Genomic DNA, 25,414 nt, shown 5'->3' with positions numbered 1-25,414 from the left:
AGCTCTCGTGCTCCGGAGTGGTGCTGTGTTCGGCTTGCAGAGTTCCCGAGCCCTTCCAGGCCCCTCGCCTGTAGCTCGGCCTTTACCCAACCCGACTCGTCCCCCGGCTCCGCTCACTTTATTTTGCGTCGGTTCGTCTGAGACCCGTCAGGTTTTCTGAGCCCGTCCCCGCCTCGCTCCTGGAGCCCCGCCACAGCGCCCGGACACGTTCCCGCCCGGCCGAGGGCGCTCCCTCAGCGTCCGAGTCTTTGCCACCACAAAAACGGCTGCTAGAAACGTCTGTGCCTTCCTCTCTAACTTTCCCTTCCTTCTGATCGCCCTGTCTCCCTTATGCGCTTTTCCTGTTTAGTGAAATGTTTTTCTGTACCTAACTCTGTGTGTTCTTCCTTTTTTTTTTCCTGAGACAATTGGGGTTTAGTGACTTGCCCAGGGTCACACAGCCAGGAAGTGTGAAGTGTCTGAAGCAGAATTTGCACTCAGGTCCTTCTGACTTCCGGGCCGGCGCCCTACCCATAGCGCCCCCTAACGGCCTCGGTCCTTCCCTTTTTTGAGTTGTTGGAATGAGAGGGAGGCTAGAGCGGCCGCTCCCCCGCCCCTCCTCCTTGTGTTACACAAACGAGGCTCCTCCTCGGCCCTCTCCATCACTTAAGTCCATTTCCCCTCCCCCCTTCTCTTCCCTTCCCAGTGTATCCCCCTCCGCCTCTCCAGGATTGTTTTCTAGTCCGGATGAATGACGTCAGCCCTGGAAAATCTGGAAGAGGCTGAGGTAGAAGCCCGGGAAGAGTGGGGAAGAGATGTGAGCGCTCTGATGTAGAAACTCCAAGCTGCAGGTCGCGAGCTTGACCTTGATTGGGGGGGAGGGGAGGGGGCGTCCCAAAGCAGGACTGCTGGTGAGCATCAGGAGGGGAAGCGGCGGCCCCGAGGGCCAGCCTGGCTCCCCGGACGTGGCTGCGCCCCTCGCTTCTTGGCGAGGCGCCATGCCGGGAGATGAAGGGACCGTCGTGGCTACAGTTCCCCTGGAAAACTTTGGAAAAGATGCAGAAATGAGACGACACAATAACCCCGTGGCTTTAGAACCTTTTGCACGAGCGGCCCCGAGAGCGCGCGCCAGTGTTCAGGGTCAGCGGGCGGGGTCTGTAGCGCCCGGAACCTCCGCGTGCCCGGGGATATTTGACATTTTCGTGAAAGACGCGGGGCGTGGAGAGGGGCGGCGCTCCCAGAAATAGGGACGCCCCTTTGTTTTCTGCCTTTGTCTCGTGTTTGCCTCGGAGCTTCGCCGTTTAGGGGCCGTGGAGAGCTCGGCAGGAGGAGCCGGAGGCTCGGTGGGGGACTGGGATCCGTGTCCTGGGAGCATCCTCTGAAGGGAGCGGGGCTGCCGCCCGGAGGAGCCTGGGGGTCCCCTTGCGTGAGAAAGGCTGGACTGGACTCACTCTGGTTGGATCCAGAAGGAAGAAGCAAGAATAGCGGGGAGGCCGCAAAGAAGCCAGTTTAGGGTTAGTGTCAGGGAAGCCTCGGTCATCCATGAAGTGACTTGAGCAGGCTCACAGCCTCGGAAGCGCCTCACTCACCGCCTCACTTCCAGGCCCGGGGCGGGGCGGAGGAGAATTAGAACAAATTGTCCCAGTTCGCTCTCATACACCTGAGAATCCGGGGCCAAGCAGAAGGAATCGTGTTCCCCCAATCCCATCGGCTCAGTTTCTCACGGTTTCCTTCCCACGTCAGTCACCCAGGCCAGTTAGTGTCTTCTCTGTATCATCCTCCGGCCGGGATTAGTATCTCACTGGAGCCAGTTACTATCAATTAGCTCCCACCTAGAAGAGAAGCAGGCTTCAGATAGGGGAGCTTCCCTGCGCCGCCATCCCAGCCCAACAGGAGTATCTGAGGATCGATTCTGATGGGCGTGGCCCTCTCCAACCGCGAGATGAACCACATCAGCTCCAATAGAGCAGTAATGAACTGAAGCGGCTACACCAGCGAAAGAACTCTGGGAGACTATGAACCGCTACATAGAATCTGCACTCTTTCTGTTATTGTCTGCTTGCATTTTTGTTTTTCTTCCCAGGTGATTTTTAGCTTCTTTCTAAATCCAATTTTTCTTGTGCAGCAAAATAACTATAAATATGTACACATATATTGGATTTAACATATACTTTAACATGTTTAACATGTATAGGACTACCTGCCACCTAGGGGAGGGGGTGGGGGGAAGGAGGGGAAAAGTTGGAACAGAAAGTTTTGCAAGGGTCAATGTTGAAAAATTACCCATGAAAAATGTATCTGAAAGATCTAGGGATAAGAGAAGTGTTTAAAAACAAAAAATGAGACAATTAAGGGAAATAAAAAAAATGAATATAACAGATTTAAGAAATATTTTGCAAAAAAAAAAAAAAAAGATTTTGTGCAAGTAAAATTAATGCATCCGAAATTAGAAAGAAAACAAAGAACTGAGGAGGAAATTACAGCAAGTTTCTCTAATAAAGACTTTGTTTCTCAAAAAAAGAAAAAGAAAAAACCTCACTCCTGAATGCAGCAAGGCCACTCCTTGGGGCAGGTTACGGAGTCTCATCTCCTAGTCCGGCTCTCCTCTGAGCTGCGTCCACAGGTTGCTTCTCAGCAGCCCAGTCTCTGCCCACCTGGAGGGTGGAAATGTGTGGAACATCATTTCCTCCTCCTCCTCCCTTGGACACGACCAGAGAAAAAGAGCTCCTCTTGGCCAGCAAGTGCCTTGTGAAAGCATTTCCAGGCTCAGCTTAGCAGCCGGTCCAAGGGACTCCTGTTGCTCCATGCAGTAAGCGGGCAGCAAGCAGTCACCGCATGGACTCGGGCCCCTTCGTTCCCTGTCATCACACCCTCTCAGAGCAAGTTCCCCAAACACCCCCAGGAGGCCATTGTACCAGTTCCCAGCGACACCCAGGGCCTCCCCCTCCCACCCCCTCCGGTTATTCAGTCATTTCAGTCCAACTCTCCGTGACCCCACCAAAGACATTGGAATGGTTTGACATTTCCTTCTCCAACCAATTTTACAGATGAGGAAACTGAGGCAGATGAGGTTAAGTGCCTTGCCCGGGATTGCACAGTGAGTGAGAGTCTGAGGCTAGAACTCTCAGACGTCAGACCTGGGGTTCTCTCCCCCGTGCTCCCCCACTGCTCCACGGCCACTGTTGCAAAGGAATGAATGTGGGGGCAGCTAGGTGGTGCAGTGGATAGAGCACCAGCCCAGAAGTCAGGAGGACCCGAGTTCAAATGTGATCTCAGACACCTAACACTTCATAGCTGTGTGACCTTGGGTTAGTCACTTAACCCCAGCCTCAGAGGGAAAAAATTAAAAAAAGACAAAGGAATGAATTCGGGGAGAACACTGACAGCTGTCACATGGAGCTGAACCTTGAAGGTGCTCGGAACTCAGCAGACAGAGGTGAGGAGGAAAACGTTCCAGACCCGAGGGCCGGGCTAGGGGAGGGAATGTTACATTCAGGGGGTATGTAGGTCAGCCTGACTAGAACATGGAGTACATGAGAGGGATGCTGGGAAATGTCTGCAGAGATAGGCTGGAGTCTGGGGTTCAGGGCCAGGAGTTTATGGATGAGGGATATGGAGGGAGGGACAGGCACTTGGGGGGAGAGCCCGGAGTTAGGGAGACCGGCAGAAGGTGATTGTCCAGGCTCAAGGAGACGAAGCTGTTGGCTGGCGAACGGAGAGAAGGGGACATTCGTGACAGATCCAGGGAAGGCAGTAAGGAAGCGCCATCACGCGGTACGAATTCAAGTGAGCTGTACCAGCTCTAGGGTCACCCACTGGGAACCTGGATAGCTGGGAGACGGTGGAAAGGGGGGTTTGGGGGCCTGGGGGTGTCCAGTTAGTGCCCGCTTGGTCCAAAAAGCAGATGAAGTCAGTCGGCAGGCTTTGCTCTAGACCAAACGGGGAGGCTGGAGCTCGGTTCTGCAGAGCCTTGAAGGGCAGAGTCAGGATAACTTTACAGGGAGCCTCTTGAGACTGAGCTCTTTCTGAGCAGTCAAGACCCCTTCCCGCTCATTGTGGTTGTGCCCAGAGCTAAGTGGCTGCCCCCCGGCCCACGGGCTATCTGGGAGAAGGGCAGTTGAGTCCTGCAGAACTTTGGGCCTTTCCCCCCACTCTCCTGCACCCCAGGCAGTCTGCCAGGGTCAGCCAGGGTTTCAGGAAAAGAGGCCAAGAGAGAGGCAGGAATTAACCGCCCAGGAGCCAGAAATAGCCCGTAGGGGCTGACGTCACCAACTCCCACGGAGCCTCCACCCCCAGTGTAGCTGAGAGAGTCAGTCAGCCCTAAAGCCCAAGATGTCGCTTCAGGGCCCAGGCCTCCCTCAGCCCCAAACATGCATGGGAGACCGGGGAGGGGGGGTGAAAAGTCAGGAAAGACCCAGGCCATGAAGGCCCTTAAAATGCCCAATAGAGGATGCTGTATGTGATCCTGGTGGGAGTAGGGAGCCGTGGAGTTCCCTGAGGCAGGTGGGAGGGGAGCTGCTCTGGCAGCTGAGTGTAGGAAGGATGGGAGAGCAGGGGCTGAAGGCGAGAGCCTGGTGAAGGGACTGTCGCAGGGCTCCAGGTGAGAGGGGACAGTCGCAGCCACATGATGAGCATGAAGGGGCCATGGGGGACAAAGGCCCGTGGGAGAGTGAGGAAATGGGGATGACAGGGAGCTTGTGAACCTGAGCAAATGGGAGCCTGGGGCGGGGCCCTCAGCAGTGAGAGGGGGGAGCGCCCAGGTGCGCACAATGGGTTGAAATGTCCAGTTTCAGATGGACAGAAGAGTTTGTGATTCAAGACTGGAGCTCAGGAGAGACACAGATCTGGGAATCCTACAGGGATGATGATAAGGAAGTCGATCTGCTGATGAAGCAGGATGTTAGAGGGGAAGAGAAGACGCCAGGGCAGAGCCTGGTGGGACACTAACTTACTGGGTCTAACCTGGATGAAAGAGTCAAGGAGACATAGGGAGGAGGAGAATCAGGAGGAGAAGTGGGTCCTCAAAACCTAGAGAAAAGAGCGTTCTGGAGGGTTCCCAGAGTGATAAGGGCCAAAGGCTGCCTTAAGGTCGAGGAGGGGGAGGACTGAGAAAAGGCCATTGGATTTGGCAACTCAGATCATTAGTAATGTTAGAAAGAACAATTTCCAGTTAAATGTGAAGTTTGGGAGCTGGATTATAGAGGCTTTAGAAAGAGTGTGAGAGGAGAGGAAGCAGAGATTCCTCCTTAAGCAAGGAGTGAAGCCAGCCAGCAGAGAAGGGGAGGCCGGGTGTAGATTAGAGTCTGGTAAGGGTCTAAAGCTGGATTTGAACTCAGATCACCCTTCCTCTACACTCCAGCCTCCTTTATTTAGCTTCGTTATACTTGGATTTCCAGTCTCTAAAACTTTCAGATGCATGGACTTACTTTGTGTTTGGCTCTTTGTAGGTCTCTGGGTCCTAGGCAGGACAGATCCTCTCTCCTCCTCTGGGCCCAGGCTACCCTTTGTATATTACCTGGGATACACGGCCTCACCTCCATTTTATAGAATCCCCAATAATTTCTTCCAAACTGCAGCTCAAATGCCCCTTCTATACCAGGCTTTGACTGATGTTTCCCAGCTACCAATGCCTCCCTCTGACCTCCAAATAACCTTTTAGTTATTTTATGTGTGGATTGTATCCCCTGATGGAATGTAAACTCCCTGGGGAGAAATAACATCTTACTTCATATACTCAGCAACTAGGCCTAGTCTGGGGCCACTTAATAAGTATGTGTATTGATGGATGGATAGATGAATTGACTCCTAAAAAAGCCCAAAATTGCATTACATTTCAAAGCTGCTGCCACAAGATTGATTGGGGAGATCTCACCCCTAAAACCTTCCTCCTTCCTAGTTTTGCTGTTGAGGGCACCATCATCCTCTCAGTCCCTTGGGCTCCTAATACAGGAGTCATCTTGCACTTCTCCGCTTTCTCACCCCCATATCCAGACTGTTGCTAAGGTCTTTCAATTTCATCTCTGTAGCCTTTCTTGTGGATCTCACCTCTGCAGCATCTCTTTTGTGGATTTCACTTCTGTGGCATTTGTTGTGGATTTCACCTCTATAGCGTCTCTTGTGGACTTCACCTTTGCAGCATCTTTTTCATCTCTATAATATCTTTTGCACATTTCATCTCTTTTGTGAATTTCACCTTTGCAGCATCTTTTGTTCATTTCACCTCTGCAGCATCTCTTGTCCATTTCACCAGCATCTCTCCTTGAATTCACCTCAGCAGTCTCTTTCCAATACCCTGTCCCCTTCTCTCCTGGGACATTGCCACAGGACCACCTCATCTCATGCCTGGACTATTGCAACGATTCTTTAATTGGTCTTTCTGCTTCAAGTCTCTTAGCTGCCAAAGTGATCTTCAAATATAGATTTGAACACGTCACTCACCTCTGCAGTGACTTCCTTTACCTCCAGAATCAAATACAAAATCTTCTGTTTGGCATTTAATTCCTGCAACTTCAAACCTTTCCTACCTTTCCAATTTTCTTATACTTTCTTATACTCTGGTGACAACGGTTTCCTCGCTGTTCCTTGAAGAAGACACTCATCTCCTGACTAGATGTTCTTCGGCTGTCCCTTAGTCCTGGAATGCTCTCCCTCCTCATCTCTGTCTCTTGGCTTTCTTCAGGTCCCAGCTAAAGTCCTACCTTCCATAGGAAGCCTTTCCCAATTCCTCATACTTCTAATACTTTCCTTCTATTGAAATCGCCAATTTATTTGTTTATCTGCTCCACAGCTTGTTTGTACAAAAGTGTTTGAGTTGTCTCTCCCATCAGATTGTGAACTCCTTGAGGGCAGGGATTGTCCTTACCTTTTTTGCCTTTCTTTATATTCCCAACAGTTAGTACAGTGCCTGGCACATAGTAGGCATTTTATGGGTTTTGACTTGATTTGACTTAATCTTCTCATATGTTTTTCAGATGAACCTTTGTCAGAACAAATAAGACTCCCTATTTTGTGCTTCTAAAATCAATTCTTTGAGCCTGGGTTTGAACCATCCCATTGATCCTGATCTCTTTTTATCTCTTTGAGATCTCTTTTGAGATCAGAGTCCAGTGCTTTGACCTACTGAGTGACATTGTCTTTGGATCCCAGTCCTTTCACCCCTTCTGTGTTGTCTACTCAGCTTCGTATCCTGTGGGCTTGAGTGGGACCAGATGAGAGACTGTGTGTGGGCAGCTGTGTGTGCCCCTGCACGCATATAGATGTAGGGCTTGTGTGCAGGCCCACTGAGGCCCAAGTGGAGGGGAGGAAGATGGGACGGGGCTTGGGAAGAAGGGAGCTTCTCTGAGTTGGGCACATGTAACCTGTTGGCCCTAAGCTTTTGGGAGAAGCCATGCCACAGGGAGGGGGCCAAGCTATGGCCCCTACCCTCAGAGAACCAACCCCTGGTCTGAAGTGAGGGCCCATGGGTAGCCAGAGGCAGGACTTCGCGGAGGTAGCAGGGCATGGCTGTCTGGTAGCAAGAAGGTCTTACTTGGGCCTGGTAGATGCTAATTGTGTCCTAAGACGGAGTTTCTGGGACTGACCGTATTCTCCCCCCACAACATTACTCAGGGACTGGCTCCTCAAGCTTCCTCTTGTTCACTGGTGAGGAAAATGGATGATGTCTGACTCTGAACTAAGTCCTTCCCCTCTGTGGTCAGTTTCCCCATTGAGGAGAATTGCAGAATATCAGAATTCTAAGGGAGATGGCGCGAAATTCTGAAGTTCCCTTCTGGTGAGACATTCTGGAATCGGAGGTCATCCTGGGTTATCCAGCCTTGGCATGAGCACCTTTAGGTAGGGAAAGCTCGCTACTTCCTAAGGAATTTGGAATAGCTCTAATCATGAGAAATTCTTCCTGAAATCCAGCCTGAATCTGCTCGAGAGCTCCTCTCCATCGCCTCTGGCCTTCCTTCCTGTTATGCCCCCCCCCCCCTTCTTTACCAAGAGAATCAATGAAAGAATGTCTCTAAGGGAGGGGGTGGGGGCTGTGTAAGCCATTTCTCTCAAAGTCAAGGGTTTTGCTCCCCCCATCTCCCATATCTTTTTAAGGATTTGGGGCCACCCACAGCCAAACCCATTTCCCCTTGTGGCCAGAAATTGTCCTGGGACAAAGCTGGGAACCAGTGAACCCCTTCTCGCCCCGTATCCCCCCCCCAGCTTGCTTCTTTCTGCTGTTGGTCTCCCCTGTCATTTTCCACAGGTGAAGTGCTTCCTTCTCGAGCCCCAGCCTCTGTTTGAAGAACTCTGCCCCCATTCTAGAGCACCCACGATTCAGCCTGAAAGGTTCCTTCACCTACCCCAGGCTTCAGCAGGACACAGGACTGGGGTCCACATGGAAGCCCGAGATTCTGCTCCCGGTTGTTGGGAGAGGCTGAAGTCTTGGGTCCTGACGGGAAAGGTTCGAGACAGGGTCCTCATCTGAGCCTGGACCACAGAGGCTGGAGGAGGATTCAGGTGGGGGGGCAGCGGTGTGATGTCCCTTCCTAAGCCCCCCCCTTCGGGACATCCCTGCAGTCAGACCTCGGCCGCCATTGCCAAGGGGAGACCTTTGGGCACGTCTGACTCCCCCCCTGGCCTGGGGCGGCCCGCACACCACACCACACCACGCGGGAAATGTGCTTTATTGCAACTGTTTATTGCATTTTAACCTGGAGCAGATGGCCCGGAGGCCAAAGGGCGCCTCCCCTGGTCGCAGCAACACGCACACGTGGGGACAAGAACAACTGTAAGGACCGGTCTAGCAGCTACGTATGCACAGCATGAGTCGTCCACGCACACTAACAATGACTGACTGGGTTCCTTGTGAAGCAGTTGGGCTTTTTCCTTTTCACATTAACTACATGAATTTCTCTTGACTACATCAAAGAAGACAGAAGAGTTTTACACAAGTAACAACGGGGAGACGGGGCACTGGAGTCACATGCTGGAGTTCACCCAGGCAAACGACAGTTCTGGTGGGGGGGAGCGGAGAAGAAAGGAAGACCCTCTCCCCACCTGCTCCCCTCCCCCCAGGGGGCCAGGAGGGCTGGGGCAGGGCAGCCCAGTTCCATCTATGCAGCCTACATGGAGACAGGCTGGGGGGGGAGGGGGGCTTTGGGTGGGGAAGGGAGGCAGTGCTGTGGGAGAGACTGAACTTAGGAATGGGCCAGATCTGGGCTAACCGGCCTAGGCCAGAGAGGGTCCATGGTCCCTCACCTCCCAAGAAGCTAGCTGGGAAAGGGTAAGAGAAAGAGGCAAGACAGGGCTTCTCTCCAGGGCCCCCATGCCTCCCCCGGCCTTGGCTGGCGCTGATCTGGGCACATCTGTCCAGCTGTGGCTGCCCCATGGCTCCATTCAGGCTGTCTCGAACTGGGTCCCCAGAAGCTGGAGATCCCCCAGCCTCCTCCCAGTTATCCTTTTGTCCCCGGCAGCTTGGAGAGCTTGAGCCGGGCACCCACAGGCTCATCCCTCCTCCTGCTACCAGCTGACCTTCCTGTGGGGTCCCGAGACCCCCAGTGGGGTCCCAAGCACCAGCCCCAGCACACCTGGGCCCACAGTTAGCAGCAAGGAGCCAAGCTCCCCAGGCAGGTGACAGCAGCAAGAGCAGAGAGGCTTCCCATTGGGCCTGCTCCTCCTAGGAGCCCACCCCCTGCACTGGCCCCGCTCCCCGAGGCTGCTCCAAAGCGGCCGCCCGGTGTCCTCAGGACACCGGACAACAGGAGCCAGCCCAGTCTCACTGCTGAAGCTGAGCCCCCAACCTTCCTCTGCTCCTGTGGCTGGGGAACCATCCAGATGTCTGCCAGGAGCCTGGGGAAGGAGTCCCGGGCGGGCCCGGCTCTGCTCTTTTGGGGCTCCCAGGAGGGTGTGGATTTGGTGCTTCCGTCATGCCCGTGTCCCCATCTCACACCGGTTCCTTGAAGGTACAGGATTCCAGGCGGGCCCCGCCCCCCAGAGGCCTTTGCTGATGGAGGACACACATGGAGCTGGGGTTGGGAAGCCCTCCTGGAGGGTCTCTGACAACAGCCTGAAGCAGCTCTGAGCCGGATTGCCACCAAGGCCTTTCAGCCCCACTGACACCCAAGCTGCCCTCTGCACCCTCAAAGGCTTCTGGCCTGCAACGCGGGTGAGTCAGGTACAGTCACAAGAAAAGCCCAGATAGAGGCACACAGGATCCGAGATTTCTTCCTGCTGCCCCAAAAGGTGTTCTTGGGTGGCAGCGACCCCCCGAATGGTGCCCTGGGAGCCACAAATGGCGTTTGACTGAAGACCCCCTCCCGTCACTGCCAGACCTGGGAAACAGCTAAGACTGGCGATGGCCGACTTCCCTTGCCTCGAGCCCGCGTGCTGAGAGAGCGCGAGTCCCAAGCCCAGGGATCACAAACAGGACTCCTCAACGCTTCCTGCCAAACGTTTCCTCCAGGGCAAAAGTGGGGGGGTTGTAAGACAAGAAGGGAAACCTGGGCCAAGGCCTCCCTCCAAACCCCCAGAAGTGGAGGCTCCGGGGCCGGCTGAGTGGAATCATGTGTCCTGGTGCCAAGGCCGGGGAGGAGGAACAAGACCCGGGCGCCAGAACAAGTCAGCGCGGCGCAGGAGCCCACGGCGTAAACTGAGAACGGCGAGGGAGCGAGAAAGGGGCGGATGGGGACCCAGAGGCTCCCTGGTCTCACCTGTGGTACTTTGGGACCAAGGGGGTGCTGGGCTGTAAAAACAAGATGCCCAAAGGTCCTGGATGGTCTCTGGGCCTAGGACCAAGCCACAGACCAGCCAGACCCGACAGGTGGGAGGCGAGAGGAGCAAGGGAGACATTTGTCCATTCTTTCCCAGGGGCCGCATCTTCCAAGGGCAGACTCTGCTGAGCAGGCCGGTCCTGGGCTGTGGGTCTAAGCACGGTCCGCTCTAAGGCCGAGGATCTCCATTGGGAAGGGAAGCCCGGGGGTTGGCGCTCCCACCAGGGCAGCGTTGGAGGTGCTGGGGAGATGCCGTGCGGTCGGCTCGGTCGGGGCAGCTCTGCAGGTTTTTGGTATATTCCAGCCACCGGGAAGCACAACATTGCACTGTCTACACACATCCAAGTTACAGGGATCTCAGGTGGGGAATTCTCCAAGTGCTGAGGCTCCTGGAGGAGCCTGGGATGAGGGAGACCCTTGGAGGAGCCCGGGTTGAAGGAGACCCCTGGGCCCTTGGCAGGTCCAGGGGCTCCAGACCAACCCCAGGGGTCTCCAGTACCCACAGACACTTGCCCATTTCCTTTTCTTTCAAGTTTTGGTGTGGAAAGGAACGCTTGCCCAGGCTGAGGCCCTCTGGGCCGTCCTGGGGGGAGGGCTGTGCTGCCGTCCCTGGGCCTGCTTCGCCCTCGGTTCAAAAGACGCCACCACGTGGAGAGGACTCATTCGTAGGGCTTCTGATACGTGAAAAAGGAACAAGAAGTTTCCCCTTTTCCTTTGGTCAGCTCAGCCTCCCAAGCCCGTCTGCCTGCAGCAGGAGCAGCCCTGAATGACTATGGGGTTGGGCCTGGGACCTCCACCAGGAGCAGGAGCTCCGGCTTCCTCAGGCTCCTGGGTGGAAACAGACGGCAGGACCCTCTCCCTGTCCCCCCTCAGATTGAGCCTGGCCCAAAGTAAAAATCAGGAAGACACTCCGTGTCAGACACGCGTCCCCTGCGCCCCCCAACCCCTATTCTCCATCTGCGGTGTCTTTCTGCCTCCGGTCTCTCGTGCTCAGTTTATCCCCCTTGGGGAAAGCACGCGTCAGTGTTGACAACAAAAACAACCGCTCGCGGCGCAGCTGGGAGCCCAGACGCAGGAGCCCTCGGCATCTGGCTGGAGGTGGCCCCGACCCCCGGCCGGCCCCCAGGCCCCTCTGCTTCACATTCACAGAATCACTTCTTGTGCAAAACAAGCAGTCTAAGTAGAAAGGATGCCCTCGTCGCCCTCCTCGTCTCCGTCGTCCCGCTGATAAAACCCTAGAAAAGCCCCCGGCTCCCTCGGCCGTGGCCCGGCCATTCTCCCTGCCCGCGTCTATCTGCAGTGGGAGGGCAGCTGTGCGTAGACGGGGTGGGCCAGCCGGACGTTGAGGGAGTCGTTGTGCTGGACGAGGGACGTGTGCTGGTAGTGCAGGACCAGCTCCTTCAGGCTGCCGTACAGGTTGTAGGGCTCGGCGAAGCCGTAGCCCCGCGCCGTGCTGTAGATCACGCAGTGCTTCACGTCCCCGTCGGCCCTGAGAGTGACGAGAGAGGGGCAGCCGTGAGGGTGGGAGAGGGGCATCCCTGGGCAGACCCCGATCCCCGCTGGATAAATCTGACCCCACCAGACCCTCCAGCAGTCCCAGACCCCCAGGGCAGTCCCCAGAACTTCTAAGGGGCTCCTCGGGGGTCACTCAAGGACACCCTCCTATGATGCTCATTCCCCGGCTCCTCCCTCGAAATCAGGCCTGGATGGCTCCTGGGAGGAAGGCAAGGGAGGGCTCAGAAGCTCCACTAAATAGATGAGGAACCTGAGGCACCCAAGTCAGGGTCTGTAACTAAAGCTGTGTGACCGGGCGCGGCCAGCTGCTGCTTCACTGCCCCACACTGAGGAAAAGGCCCCTGACCGGGCCCACCACACACGCTGAGCCCTGAATAAACACCAGCCACCTCTGAGGCCCTGGGCCCGAGTTCTTGGGTCAGTGGCCCCCAGAACCCGTGGCTGCCCAAGGCTGGACTGAAGGAAAGGAAGCTCCAGATGCTCCCTGCCACACTCCCTGAGCCGGCCCTGGGGGAGGAGGCTCCAGGGGAGTGATGAGGATGGCTCCCACTCTCATCCCCCCATGGCCCTGTTTTTACTGCCTGGGTCAAAGGGCACCCCTGGCCTGTACTTCCCATGTCCCCCAAAGTGAGCTGACCTAGTCAGGGGTGACCTGAGCACATGGGCAGTGGAGGTAGGGCCTCTGAACGCTGCCCTGACTCCTCCCTGAGGCAAGTGGGGCAAGCAAACAATCTAAGCCGGTCCCTGGGGCCAAGCGGGGCCTGCTTCTTCCTGGTTCCCCGTAATCCCAGTCTGGGTGGGAGCAGCAGTACTTGTGTCTGGCAGGACTGGCTCCCCGTACCCCAGAAAGACACAAGGCTCCTCAACAGAGACAGCCAAGATGGATCAGCCCCCAGCGTGGCTGGGGCTCCCGACCATGGCAAGGACTCCGGGCCCCACAACATTCCTTAGGAAGCAGAACCCATCCAGCCTGTACTAACCCTCTGCGGGCCTCAGTTTCCCCATCTGTAACAGGAGAACTTGGATGATGTCAGTGATATCTAGAGATACAGAGTCCAAGTTCAGCTGGGAACATATAAGAACCTAAGGCTCCTTCCTGCCCCCTGGCCAATGCCAAGGAGGCCAGGGCCTCGGGAGGGGGCAGCAGCAGGCACAGGGCCGAAAAGCCCCTCCCCCACATCGGGGCCCTCCGGGGGCTGGCTCAGGTGCTGGCAGAATAAGGGACTCACACCACGGAGCAGGCGTAGCAGCCCTTCTTGCTACTCTCACGAATTAAGAAGGCTCCGTCGGGCTTCCCGTGGAGCAGGTCTTCCGCCTGGAGCCGATTGAGATCTCCGACAAACCATGTTTTCTCGTCGTAGTGTGGCAGATTTTCATCTTCCTCATTCATAAAATAGGTCCTGAGAAGCCGATGTGAGAACGGGACGCCATTAGGCAGACAGAGGCCCCGCTCAGTGCACGGGGACTCCCCCCAGCTCATAGCGACTCCCCCCTGCCCGCAGAGGGCTCGGCCCGGGATGCCCTTGCCAGCCCTCAGGGGTCCCCGCTCAGTCCCCTTAGCCACAGGACAGTCCAGGCAGGACCCATAACTCCCTCCCCAGGAGGGCCCCCACCCGGGGTCCAGCCCGGGCCCTCCCCCGCCGTGAGCCCCTGCGGCACTTACTCATCGAATGTGGTCATTTTTGATTCCCAGCCAGTCGTTGAGTCGTTTCTGTCTGACTCCTTTGTGGCTGAGCCATCTGCAGAAGGAGCAGGAAATAAGCCCAAGGGCTCGGGCCCACGGCTGCCTGCCTCTGATGGGAGGGCCCAGGGCCGCAGAGTGGGCCCCGCTGGCCCCCCTCTCCCGCCCCCGCCCGCCCGGCGGGCTCTTCGCTGTCCCTGCGCCGTCCCGAGGTCTGGTGGGAGTCCTAGACGCCCCCCCTCCCCAGGCCCCACGCACTCACACTAGGTACTGGTCGCGGATCTTGCGCAGCTGAATCAGGTCGGGTTTGATGCTGTTCATCTTCTTGTCGGTCTCCCGGTTATCCAGCGCCTGCTTCTTCAGGTCCTGCTCCAGGCGCATTTTGCTATCGTGAATTTCACCCAGACGTGATTTCAACTTCTCATAATTCATCATTATCCTGGGAAAACAGTCGGTGAGTTATGGACAAAGCAGCAAGGGAAGGGTCCCGGCAGGAGGATGTGGGGGCGTGGCCAGCCGAAGGACCCCCCCCAAAAGCGGTGACAAGGGAAAAGCCACGGGGGGGCTGGGAGCGCCCACCTTCCATATTGCCATATTCCTGACCCACGAGTCAGTGCCCACCCCTCGCCCCCTCCCATGGCTTGAGCTGACCCTGCCCCAGCTGGGATAAGGGATGCAGACAGACACACGGGCCTCCAGCAGCGAGGGCCAGACGGGCTCGAGGACCCTCGCTCACCGCTCAATCTCCTTATCGTTCCCCTCTCGCCGAAAGCGTTCAATGTAGTCTTTCCTCTGGCGCTCCTGGGTCTGGCACTGCTCCTCAAAGATCTTAATTGTCTCGTTAAAAGCTTCGATCGCCGTCCGCTTCATTTGAATCTCCTATAAGAGGAAGAAAACGAACACATTGTGGGCCAGGCCTGCCCTGCCCTGGTACAGTGGGCGTGGGTGAGGGCCTGAGCCCAGAGAGGGAAACCATCACATCAACTAGGTAAAAGCACAAGTGCTGCTGTAGTCAGAGGCCAGAGAAACCACTTCAGGCGAGGGCGACAACAACGATAATGCCTTGGAAAGTCTCTGCAAAGTTTACCCAGTGCTTTCCCAATACTGTCTCCTTTGGTCTTCAGGACAACTCTGGGAGGCAGATGTTCTTATTATGCCCATTACACAGATGAGAAAACTGAGGTTAAGGGAGGCCAAGGGCCCTGCACCTGTTAAATGTCTGAGATTCAAACTGTGCTTCACCTGAGGGCCTGAGGGACAACAGGGGTGACCCACAAACTCCAGATCTCTGCTGGGGGTCATTTACCTTTTGGGAGTGGAGGAATTAAGACCAAGGGGAGGACGGAGGTAAGAGGCTCACTAAAAGCCCATCGAAAGCAGGCCTTAAACACAAGGTTAAGGATAGAGCCTGGGCCACTGCGCGCCCTTCTGTTCTGTACACACACACACCCGATATCCAAAGCAATCCCAATAAACTTTGGGTAGAAAACGCCGTCTGCATCCAGAAAAAGAACGCTGGAGACTGAATGTCAATCAGCACAAGCTGTGCTCACTTCTCTTTTGTTTTTTTTTCCTCTCATGGTTTTTCCCTTTTATTCTGATTTTTCTCCCAACATGATTCAGAAGGAAACATGTATTCAAGAACATTAATATACATGTGTGACCAGGAAAAAAGAAAACCATTAAAAAAACCCACTGAATAAAACGGGCACTTCCAAACACGGAGCAGACAGACGGGAGGCCGTGGATGAAGCCCCAAACTCTGCTACAAGCGGCTGGCTTTTCTGTGAGGGGAGAACAGTCGCCTGGAGCGTCCCAAGCTGTCCTGCTGCTCTGGGCCCCCTTCTCGCAGGTATTACGGGGAAGGCTCTCGAGGAGCTTGGGCCTGGCCCTCGGCCCCATCCAGGGCTGGGCACAGCCTGGTGCCCTGGCGGCGCCTCCACCGTCCATCCTCCTGAAACCCCCCTCTGCCGCAGGCTCCCATCTCGTTGGCGCTTTAGGCGACCCTCTTCCTCACCAGCTCCAGGCCTCCTGCCCCTTCTTGCTTCTCCGGCCGCCCCCTGCTCTCCCCTCTGTCCCCTCTGACCCCAAGGTCTTTCCTCTAGGCCGTTCTCCTCGCCCCAATGCTGGCCCTCCCCAGCTGCTCACTTGATACCCGTCAGCATTAGGGAACTTGCCAAGGCAGCAGGTTGGCAGACTGCTTTTCCATCCTGCCCTCCCTCCCCCCAACCCCTGCAGACCCCAGGCCTCCTCCTTTGCTCCAGTCTCAGGGATGAAACAGCTCCTCTCTTCTCCAAGGGGGCTCTCTCCCTGCCCAGCTGCGACGTCTCCCTTCTCCAAGCTCCACCCTCTCTTCCGCATCAGCTCCTTCCCTGCTTCCTCCAGATTTGGTAGAATGGTTCCATCCTTGCAGTCTTGCCTCGAGTCTACAGCTGCCTTCAGTCGGCATCCTTCCCAAGTCTGTTGTTCCGTCTACACCTCCCCGCCCATCGCTCCTCAGCGCCTCGCAGTCCGGCTTTCCTCCCCATCACTGGCTCCCCCGCCCAGGGGCTGCTCGTCTCCTCGCCGATGGCTCCCTGCTCACCCTCCCGTGCCTCCCTGCCACTGTGGGCCCCTCCTTCCCCGCTGGGTCTTCATGCCATCCTCTTCCTCCTTGTTGGATGGAGCTTTCAATTGCACTGCAGGAGTCCTGGCTGTGTTGGTGGCCCATGGCCGCCTTGAACCCCATTCTCTTGTATTCGTTCTCTCTGCCACGGGCTTGGCTCTCCTGAGGCTTGCTGCCCGCTGGGCATCTTCTTCTGCTGTTCCCCCTCTCCTCTCAATGGAGAGGGACGGACCACCATTCTCTCAGAGGCCAGACTTGCAGCCTAGCTATCCTCCCACTGGTGCCCCCTGCTCAGCCTCCCCATTTCTCTGCCTCCTTCACATGGCCCAGGGCGCTCTAGCACCAGCCTAGTCTCCGCAGGCACCTCCTGCCTCCCACACTGTAGCGCTCATACCCTTGATGCAGGAGCGGCTCCCAGCCTTTCTGCCCGTGCTCTCTGGCATCTTCATCCCAAGTTCCTGGTTCTCCAGTGAGACTTGGTATTGAAAAGGTGGGGCTTTCCCTCAAGCCCTGGGCCCAGCCTGCTGCTCAATCAATGTCTGAATCTGCCCAGGAGGACCCTGAGATCTGGACAAGACTTTTATCCACTTGGTCTGTTCTGTGGGTGAGCACCCCAAATTCCTGTCGGCCGTTTTCCCAGAGGCAGTCTTTCCAAGGAGAGTCACGTCTTGGGTAAATGGAGTCATGTCATTTTTGAGGGTCCCCCAAATATCAGCTCCAGTGTTCAGTGCTCAAAGGCGTCCCCCCCCCTCCCAGTGCTGCTGAACGTCACCCAGATGCCTCTGCCAGACCCCCTCGGGAGGAAGGGCCGGGTGAATCCCCGAAGCCTGGGAAGGCCAGCTCAAACCTTGGGCCAAATGAAGGACGGCTGAATAAACGACGCCCTTTCCTGAAGGCTGGCCCCCACAGCGATGTGGGGGGGAGGTCCCCCGTGGGTGACTGGCTCAGGAGCCAGGCTGCAGCATAATGAATATCAGCAGCTTAGACCTGGCCTCAGTCATTGCCCAAACACAAAGTCCGCTGAGGGAGCCGCTGGGAAGCCTCTCGGTCCGGCTCACCAGGAGTTTATACAGCGACGCCGCAAACAGTCCCAGGCCATAAAAATTCCTCGTATTTTCCACATGCCAAGCTCTATCTCGGGTCAAAGAAAACCAAGTTGGCCCAAATGGGGGAAGAATAAAAAGGAAGCGGGAGCAAGAGGGGAAAGGGCCGGACCGAGACATTGACCCTCTGCCCCCGAAAAAAAGCGCCCTTTGGTGGCTTGGATTGGGATTGCCGAGGGCCAACCGAAGGGAGCAGCTGAAGCTCTGGCCAGGACTCTGGGACTCAGTCTGCTTGTCTGTGGAATGGGGAAGACAAGCTCGGGAGGCTGTGCCACCTGATCGCATATTGTTGGCGCAGCTATGCCCTGCACCCTGCCATGAGCCAGGATCCGCCCCCAGCTCTGACAGCTCTTGGGGAATCCTGCCCACCTCAAACCGGGACGAGGTTAACTTCTCTGTCAGAGGAAGGGGCCAGCCTCCCTGCCTCTCTGCCAGCTTCCCCTCCTCTGTCCTCCCACAAGAAGATGTCCTCCCTCCTCGGCTCCCAATGAGCTACCTTCCTCGCGCGGAGCTCGGCCCTCGGGCACCCTCGGCCCTGCCATCTGCCACACTGTCTGTCACTGACGGAGGGCGGGGGCAAACACTCAGGCCTCCTCCTGCCCTCCCACAACCCGGCCTCCAGGCCTTTCTTCCGAGGGTTGGGCCCAGCCTGGAGACCTTTCCTGGCTCCTGAACCAGGACGGTGCCAGAGTGCCAGGATCCGAAAGGGCACCGAGCTGGAAAGGAACTGACAATCCAGGCTGCCCTGAGCAAGTGAATCATGCGGGACCACCAAGGACATAAAGATCCAGGCCGGCGACCCACCTGCGAGGTCCTGGTGTACTCCTCATATAGCCGGTCATACTCTTTGCTCTTCTCTTGGTACTGAGAGTGGTACTCCTGCAGCTTTGTGCCAACGGCATCGATGTTGTCTTCTTTCACCAGCTGATCCTGCACAGAGGAAGGAGGGGGATGCTGACGCCGTGACCCACCTCGCCATCAGCCCCTAACCCCGAATCCTCGCCTGAATCGAGCCCTGGTCAGCCAAACCCTTCTGCCAACACGAAGGCATGTGCCCATCCTGTGCCCCCTCTGCCCATCCCCACCCTGTGCCCAACCTACTCATAACTCCTCTGCCCACCCCCAATCTGTCCCCCTCTGCTCACACCTCCCTTGCCCATATTATCCTCCTCTGCCCACCCCAATCTGTGCCCATTCCTCCCCCTCTGCCCATCCCCACCTTGTGCCTCCTCACCCATTCTATGCCCCCTGCCCCATCTGCCTGTGCCCATTCTGCTCCTGATTTGCCCTGAGTTCTGCAGCCCTCGCAGGTCGGCTATCTCTGAGGTCACTTTTCTAACTTCTCAAACGCTCACACATCACCAGTCTCTACTCGACCAGACGCCGAAGATGGCACTTGACCTCCATGACCTGTCTCTCTACACGAGGGAGGAGTGAGCTGTGCCCCCGGGTGCTACCTGCACGGCCTTACCTGCTGGTACCTGGAGATGGGGTACATCAGCTTCACGTCAAGCTTGGGGTTGTACTGGGCCAGAGACTCGTGGCGGTAGTGATTGATCAGCTCCACCACGGAGCTGAAGGTCAGCGGGTCTGAGAAGCCGTACTTGCCATCCCGATGGTAAATCTTAATCAATTTATTATTGCCTCCCTTCCTGCAAAACACAATGGTGGCCACAGGTGAGCCCACATGGAGAGAGCCGGGCTTCACTAGGCAGTCACTGGGCCCCCAGATGTTTTACTCCATGTGTGGGGTGGGGGATAACAGGGAGGCTCCACCCCCGGGGGAATCCAACATGGAGAGTGGCCGGCGGATCCTGGCTCCCGTGGGGATCCCACTCAACTCGTGGGCCTGCGATTTATCCAGGTGGATATTCCTTCCACCCAAGCAGATCGCAGCCCCCGGGCCTCCCCACCCTGCAGGTTCTGTTCTCCACCAATCTGTCCCAGAGCTTCCACCCTGTGTGCTGGGGGCTTCTGCTCTCTATCAGTCAGTCAACAATCATTTCTTAAACTCCTCCTATGGGCTAGCCACTGTTTTAAGTGCTAGAAATGCAAATAGAAGCAAAAAAAACCCTCAGCTCTTCCCCTCTAGGAACTTATGTTCTAAGCGGGGAAGACAAGAGAAAAAAGGGATCCCGGGGGTGTTGAAAGCTGGAAAAGTACAGCGAATCAGCAACAGGGAGAGAAGTGACCGGGGGTGACCCGCGTGGCTCCCTTCAATGGAGGCCGTGGGTGTGGAGGCACAAAGTCGGAAAACCTGGAGGCTCAGGGGTGGAATGCATTGATTGACTCCTTGGTGATAAGATGGGCCTTTCAGAGAGAAGCTTCTGGGCACTGAGAGCTTTTGGCCATTTCCCCGAGACCCTCCAACCCTTCCTCTTCCTCTCCTTCAGTTCTAGGGCAGTTCGCTGTCCGTTTGCAGCCTCTGTCCAAGACATACACTGACGGTGGTCCACCCAGGAGTACATCACACTCTGGACAATTAGCAGCGACCATCCACTTGGTTTTTCCTTTGTGGATGGTCAGACAAACACTTTGGAGAGATCGTGAAGTTCAACTGGGAGCCCCGGCATCATTTCTAGGCTCGTGTCCCCGCAGAGCATCCCCCAGGATTCCTCATCCCTCGGGTCTCTGCCCTGCAGTCTGATGTCAGCGCAAAGCTCTCGGGTGAGCCTCCATTTAGCTCCCTGTTTTGTGCTGTAAGTGCTATTAATAATCAGAGCCGTGTTCGGAATAAGGTTCTCCCTCGTTTCATCTTGCAGAGAGCCTGACGTCCGCGTGTCGCTCCTTAAGGGACTCACAGGGTGAGCAGCACTGGGTGCGTGACTGGGACGAGGAGCATTTTGGGGACAAATGCCGACATTCCCCCAATAGCTCAATCCCAAAGTCCCCAGAAGTTCCAGCGCCACAATGGACGTCCCAGCCACCTCGGTGCGTTTTCCCAGTCTCCGGTCACTGCCTGGGGCAGGGTGACGACAAGAAGACCCCAGGGGGTCCTTCGGCTGCCGGAGCGGGCCCAGTAAGTCGCATCTCCTCAGAACGTGGCCCAAGGTGCTCTTCCCCAATAACCGAGGGTAGGCCTGGCTCAGGATCTCCTTGTTAATTAAACTCCCAGAATGACAGAGGCTGGGGTAATTAATTCTGCTCATTGTCACATTATCTTATCACCGAGGTGCTGAGAGTTCCCAGAAATGACGACTTAAACCACGGGCAATTCTCCTGTCACTCGGCTTCTGCAGTTCACGTACATCTCACTGGCATCAGATCGCAGATTTCACTGTAGGGCAGCGCATAGTCGCAGCCAAACATGGCACAGCAGCCGCTAGGGTGTCAGAACTCAGCCCCCTCCCCTCATTTTCATATTTGAAGAGGGGGAAGGACGCTCCAAGAGGGCTGCTCAAGGGCCTCCCCACCATTCAGGGCAGCCTGTGGCAAGGGCTGGCTCCCTCCCTGCCAAGGGCTCTAGAGATGGGACTCTTCTCCTCAGGGTGTGCACTGCCAAGGCTCTGGAGCTCTGCTGGGAGGGTCAAGGGTCGGCACCGGTACAGCTAATACTGGAAGCCAGGCCGGCAGGAAACCTCTCTAGGGTGGTCTCCACTTAGGTGGGTTTTATGTGCCAGTTTCCCATGCCTTACTATAATTATACCCACTTTACAGATGTGGAAATAGAGACTCAGATCCAGGTTTCTATCGGTCCCAAAGCCCACAGTTTCCTCCCTAAGAAGTCTGGGGAGTGATAAATGGAGATACCCCCTGGCCTCTGCTCAGTAATGAGTTCTGGTTGGGGAGGAGGATTTAGGGCTCCTCTCTGTAGAAATCATGTGAAGCCAGAGGAGAGGAAAGGAGCCGTGGAACCTGGGAAGGAAGGGAGGGATGCAGGCCAGGACAGACACTTGGGGGAGGGGGCCGTCCCATTTCTGTGCAGTGAGCGTCCCCAGCTTCCTCCAGGGAGCAGGGACAGGGAAGGAATATAAAGGAAGTTCTTTCTAACAAAAGGGCTGCACGATGGTGCGATGGTAGCTAGTGAGCTCCCCTTCACTGATAGCGTGTGAGCCAAAGCTGTCAGAGTCCTCTAAGGGATGCTGTGGGGCAGCTTCCGGCCCAGGAGGCGAGGGAGGGAGGGAGGTGAGTCACCCCCAGCTTGGAGGCCTTTTTCAGCCTGACTCCATTCTTATTAGTCCAGAAGGAGGAGGGCGGGAGGAGGCAGGAGGCAGGAGGCGGCAGGAGGCGGCAGGAGGCGGCAGGAAGCGGCAGGTGAGGCTTCTGGGCTTCCCACAGCACCAGACCTCAGGTAAACAAATCACCCACAGCCAACAAACAGTCATTAAGCTCCTAATGTGTGCCAGGAAGCGAGGTCACACACTCTAAAAATGAGAAAGGCCCTCCTGTCTTACTGGAAAGATACACATGCATCTGGGGGCCTCGGGGAGTCAGGAGAGGCTTCCTGAAGGAGGTGGGCCTGGAGCTGAGCCCTGACAGGAGGCAGGAAGAGCCTAGGAGATGAAAGGGAGGAGGAAGAGCGTTCCAGGTGTGGGACACAGGTTCTGCAAAGTGTGGAGGGAGGAGATGGACACGCACAGGAGGAGCCAAGGGAAAGGCCCAAGGACTCAGTCCTGACGGTCCCGGGGTCGGGGGGGATCTCCGAGTCTTCATCGGGAGGCAGTGACAGACTTCTGTTCTCTGCTAAAGTCTCCCCACTCAGGTTGCTCCATGGGGGTGGGCACTGAGGAGGAGCCTGGGCCACAGCAAGAGAAACCTCAGGAGGAGGAGGGTGACGGGGCCCCTTCCCCAGCTGGGTCCGAGCGTCAGGAGGGAGAGGAACCGGCCGGAGGGACCGGGCTGACATGCGTCTCAAGGCTTCGTACCTGAGGAGGAGGATGTGAAAGCAGAGGGGCCTTGGTGGTAGGATCTCAGAGGGCAGAACGATGCCCAGGGACCCCGACTGCCCCCAGGCTGTGAGCTCCTGCTGGGCCACCGTGAGGAGAGTAGATGGGACAGACAGGCTTGGCATTCAGGGACAGGTAGACTAGAGGTCCCTGAGGAAGCTTCTATTGCTGAGATTCTGTGAGGGTCAGATTTCATCCTAGTACAATGCTCTGTACACAGCTGGTGTTTAATAAGTGCTTATGGATTGAATGCATTCTTTCTGTCACAACTAGGAAGCAGCCTTTCAATACTGTCTGCAGGGACGCTTCCACACAGGTCCCTGAGTGCTGTGAGGGAAACTCCCAGCTCCTACCCCTCCCAAGGAGCGTGGCAAAGCGCACAAGGGCAAGGAGGGCGGGCCCTGGCGAGCCCCCGGCCCGGCACGCCTGTCCCATCAGAGGGCCTGCCACTGGCCCACTTTTCTGTCAAGAAAGAGAAAAAGTTTTCTCTCTTCCCAGAGCATTCAAGACTACACAAAGCACCCCCCCCCACCTCCGGTCTCCCTTTGTGCTCCTTAAAGAGCCCGATCCCGCAGCCGGAGGAAGCGCTGCCATTGTCCGGCCCACAACTGGCTGGCCGTCTCCAGGAATGCTGACCAGGAGAGCGCACAGGAAGCAGGGGGTGGAACCTGGGAAGGCCCCAGACGGGGCCGGGGCCAGGGCCAGGCTGGAGCTCCCGGGGAGGGGGCCGGCCCATGCGCACCCACTCATGCAGCCAGGAAGGAGGCGGAGGATGGCTCGGAGTAGAGCGTGGAGGCCTCCGGAGGCAGCCCTTCTTTCTGCACTTTCCTCAGCCCCTGACAAATAGCGACAGCTTAACTGCTGGCCATCTCAGCCCTAAAAGCCCTGCCTCTCCCCGGCCCCAGCCTCCTCCCACAGACAGAGTGAATCACAGCCTTAGTCAGGAAGGGGCCGGGGAGGGATGGCAGCCCCCCCAAACTTTGGGGCTTTCCCCTTCTCATTAGTCTGCCTACATCTGGACATTCCAAGGAGGGCGCGAGCTGCCAGCTCTCACCCGGGGAGGAGCGATCACGGGAGCTCCGAGATCTCGGTGGTGACCTGGGGGGCAGTGTGGCCCAGTGGGCAGAGAGCTGGCTTGGGCTCCAGGACGCGGCCTTTAATCCCCCTGGATCTGCCCCTCTAGAGGCTGACCTTGCTGGCCCTCGCCCGCTGGGAATGGCTCCCCTTTTGCTTCGGTCCCTGGCAGGCGCCCCGGTGTCTGGCATGTGGTTGGTGCTGAATAACCGTCTTCCCTTCCATGCCCTCCTGGCCGGGCACACCTGGCCACGTCCCCTCCCTTCTCAGGGCCCTACCAAGTCCTCAAGACCAGGCAGCTGCCAAGCTGCCTCAGCACAGGGAGCTTCCCGACCTGGAGTTCTCATGACCTGTCCACACTTTGTCCGAACTCGGGCTCTCATTTCTGCACCCCAGCCCTTGCAGGGTCCTGGGGAGGGGCTTCCATGGGCACCAACCTTGGCCGCAGGTTACAGGAGATAAGAGCATGGGGAAGGAGGCCCTCTGGCAGGGGGCGAGTTGGGGGCAACGGCGGAGAGGGCTGACCAGTACCTCCGAGGCCTCTGCCAGCAGTGGGAGGCTGTATGAGGAAACGTTTGCTGGTCCTGCTCCCCTCCCCACCCCAGGCCCCTAGCTTACCGCAGAGTAAGCGTGTAGTCTCCCTGCACCTTGGTGGATGCGTCTCGCACCAGGAAGGTTCCATCAGGCATGTCCCGTAGTTTGTCATTGACCTCTTCCCTGGAGAAAAAAGGTCGCAGCCTTAATCTAAGGGGGTCAGAGGGCACCGGTGAGCCCCCCCTTGTCCTGGTAGTTCTCATTTATCAGGCACCTCATTGCCCCCCACCTCCAGTATCTCTGTTTCTCTTTGCTCTGTTGCTCAATCCCAGGGAAGACTGCTGTCTGAACTGGCTCAGATTTCAGAGGCTTGGGAGGTGGGGGGCTATTGTTCCTGTGGAGCCTCTGGGGCTTTGTGGGGCAGGCCAGAACTTGCACAACCTCCCAAGAGCCAGTAGCCGACCCCTTGGCTGCTGTGGAGAAAGAAGGCTCTATTCAAGCATTGGGAGCAGCTGGGGGGGGGGGTGACATCTTGGGAGCCAAGGAAGGCCCGAGTGCAGAAGAGTGGGCAGCCCCAGGCCCAGTGCAGGTTTGCCCTCTGGCTCAAGGGTTTAAAGAATAGGCTCCATTCCTCCAAAGTGGGCAAAGCAGGACAGGAAGGTAGCAGAGTCCCAGCCCAGCAATCACGGGACCCAAGAAAGGCCCTATGTTTGAGACCAAGGCCCACCTGTCTTACATGGAGAGCAGGACAATGCTTTGGGAACTCAAGGAAAAATCCCATCAGCCTAGGACACTGGACCCGATGTAAGAAGATGAAGGTCAGCAGAGAGAAATGTCAAGGTCTACACCAATCAGCTTTTCCAGGACAAGCTGGGAATGTTTAGCAGACAGTGTGAGAAAGCTCTGGGGATTCCAGGGTGGACTCTCCCTCCCCGGGCCTGCCGGCACAGTACAGGCCGGGCTGAACGGCCACACTGGAGATGCTCTGACTCCACCATTTCCTTCTACAGATGTGAGCCCAGCCTGAACCAAACCAACCAAAGCCAGCCTCTCTACTCCTGGGGTGTCCAAGCAAGGCCTTGGAAACACGTGAGCCCTGCAGTTCTGTCGCTGTCCCCAGGAAGCCCAGAGTCCTCCTTTGATGTGGAAGCCAAAACAGCACACAACAAATGACTGTGGGCCACAGGCCCCAACCCCCTGGGCCCCCTCTTCTCCATTCTGCTCCAAGACAAGTCCTGGGAGGAGCCACTTCCAGCTAAGGGAGCTTGGAAATTCCCTGGTCACTGCAGAGA

The 25,414-nt window shown here is 56.7% G+C and overlaps 1 protein-coding gene and 2 long non-coding RNA genes across 4 annotated transcripts in view; 2 read left to right on the top strand and 1 right to left on the bottom strand.

Annotated features, from left to right (window-relative positions):
- LOC141541708 (uncharacterized) lies at window positions 1-10,376 on the top strand. Of its 2 annotated transcripts, none has more exons than XR_012481883.1 (2): window positions 1-3,415; window positions 8,219-10,376. It is a non-coding gene; the product is annotated as an uncharacterized LOC141541708 (long non-coding RNA). The 2 variants fall into 2 exon arrangements; XR_012481882.1 differs by lacking the exon at window positions 1-3,415 and adding an exon at window positions 4,419-7,812.
- The window catches only part of PIK3R3 (phosphoinositide-3-kinase regulatory subunit 3), a 52,592-nt gene continuing 35,815 nt past the window's right edge, over window positions 8,638-25,414 (bottom strand). The window contains 9 exon segments of the mRNA XM_074266064.1: window positions 8,638-12,213; window positions 13,469-13,639; window positions 13,903-13,907; window positions 13,909-13,978; window positions 14,183-14,359; window positions 14,657-14,799; window positions 18,433-18,558; window positions 19,100-19,280; window positions 24,207-24,305. Coding sequence (XP_074122165.1) covers window positions 12,015-12,213; window positions 13,469-13,639; window positions 13,903-13,907; window positions 13,909-13,978; window positions 14,183-14,359; window positions 14,657-14,799; window positions 18,433-18,558; window positions 19,100-19,280; window positions 24,207-24,305 — 1,171 coding nt within the window. The 3' untranslated portion in view covers window positions 8,638-12,014.
- On the top strand, window positions 19,659-25,303 carry LOC141541707 (uncharacterized). The gene is made up of 3 exons (XR_012481881.1): window positions 19,659-20,295; window positions 20,391-20,647; window positions 25,133-25,303. It is a non-coding gene; the product is annotated as an uncharacterized LOC141541707 (long non-coding RNA).

The sequence above is a fragment of the Sminthopsis crassicaudata genome, chromosome 4 (genome assembly GCF_048593235.1).
Source record: "Sminthopsis crassicaudata isolate SCR6 chromosome 4, ASM4859323v1, whole genome shotgun sequence".
NCBI lineage: Eukaryota > Metazoa > Chordata > Mammalia > Dasyuromorphia > Dasyuridae > Sminthopsis > Sminthopsis crassicaudata.
The sequence above is the reverse complement of the archived record's forward strand: the minus strand, read 5'-3'. Positions and strand labels throughout refer to the sequence as shown.